Source organism: Bison bison, unplaced genomic scaffold (assembly GCF_000754665.1).
Source record: "Bison bison bison isolate TAMUID 2011002044 unplaced genomic scaffold, Bison_UMD1.0 scf7180017846086, whole genome shotgun sequence".
In the NCBI taxonomy this organism is placed as follows: domain Eukaryota; kingdom Metazoa; phylum Chordata; class Mammalia; order Artiodactyla; family Bovidae; genus Bison; species Bison bison.
The window spans coordinates 9,057-10,189 of NW_011476659.1; the positions used below are offsets into that span (position 1 = coordinate 9,057).

General features: G+C 39.1%; 1 protein-coding gene across 1 annotated transcript in view; it reads right to left on the reverse strand.

Annotated features, from left to right (window-relative positions):
- LOC104987553 (cysteine protease ATG4A-like) overlaps positions 1–727 on the reverse strand; it is a gene marked incomplete at its 5' end in the record, with an annotated part of 9,219 nt that extends 8,492 nt beyond the window's left edge. Inside the window, one exon of the mRNA XM_010838560.1 lies at positions 617–727. Coding sequence (XP_010836862.1) covers positions 617–727 — 111 coding nt within the window. The remainder of the gene's footprint in view (positions 1–616) is intronic.
- Between the last annotated feature and the right edge of the window lie 406 nt (positions 728–1,133).

Sequence of the window (1,133 nt, forward strand, 5' to 3'; positions counted from 1 at the left end):
TTTATCTATGTGCTGGGTTGTTAGCACTTTCAGGTAAAAGGTCTTTCTCAATTTATAAGAATGTAATGGAAAGGAAGAGAAAGCCAAGCCTCCTTTCCATCTAGCTGCAGTGGCTAAAAGTTCTGTACAAAATCAGAATAAACTGAGACAGTACCACAGTCAGCAAAAGCTCTAAAACTATATGCCTTCTCAGTGTCTGAGACTGTTTCTGACAGCCACGGGCTATTTAGAAGTCCCTTGGATGGCAGTGTTTTTCATCTAGATAGAAAAGGACATGAGAGGAATGAGAAGTATGTAGTCTTCAAAGACTAGATACTGGTTAGTAATACCCAGAGCCGGTCCATGTTTTTTGAAACCTGAGGCTTAAAGAATTGGTGGGTTCTCCTTTAAGAAAAAAAAATGACTTTTTCAAATTGTACAAATACCTATGATCATGTGAACACATTGCTAGGGCCTCAGAAGGGTCTTTGCACGCAAGAACTCCTCTGGCTGTAAAGTAAATCTGCCTAGCAGTAGCATTAACCCCTTATCAACCCAAGAAGGAAAACAGGGTAGACTTCAACCTCGGGCACCCATCTCATTTGGGTTCTCACAGACAAATGCAACCAAACCTTACCTGTTTTAAGAAGATGCTGTTTTCCCAAGATCCATACCAGCTCATCTGTATCTGGAAACTCTTCTAGGTAGTCAGCAAAAATAGTAATCTGGTTTTCATACTTGGATAAAACTGAAAAGGAAAGAAACTTAAACAAAATGTAATGGAACTTGCTTCTATGATTTATTAATTATTACCTTTGTCCTGAAGGTAAAAATTAGAGTTTTTTTAGATTCATCACTGGAATCTAATGGAAGCAAATCCTCCTGCTTGAGAAACAAAGACACTTATGGGGCCTCAAAATCTTTTAAGAGAGGGATTTCCTTTTGACCACCTGTTTAGACCTTCCTTTTCTCATGGTCCCATTTGCCACTATCTCTGAATGATGTTTTGGTCACAATTACATCAAACATTTTTTTCTAATGGGGCTTTCTTTGTAAACAGCCACTTTCTAGCTTGTCCTAGTGTGAGTGGAGTACAAGATGACACAGTAGTACCTGCATACCTGACCTCTTTCCATGTCTAATCAGACCCTAGG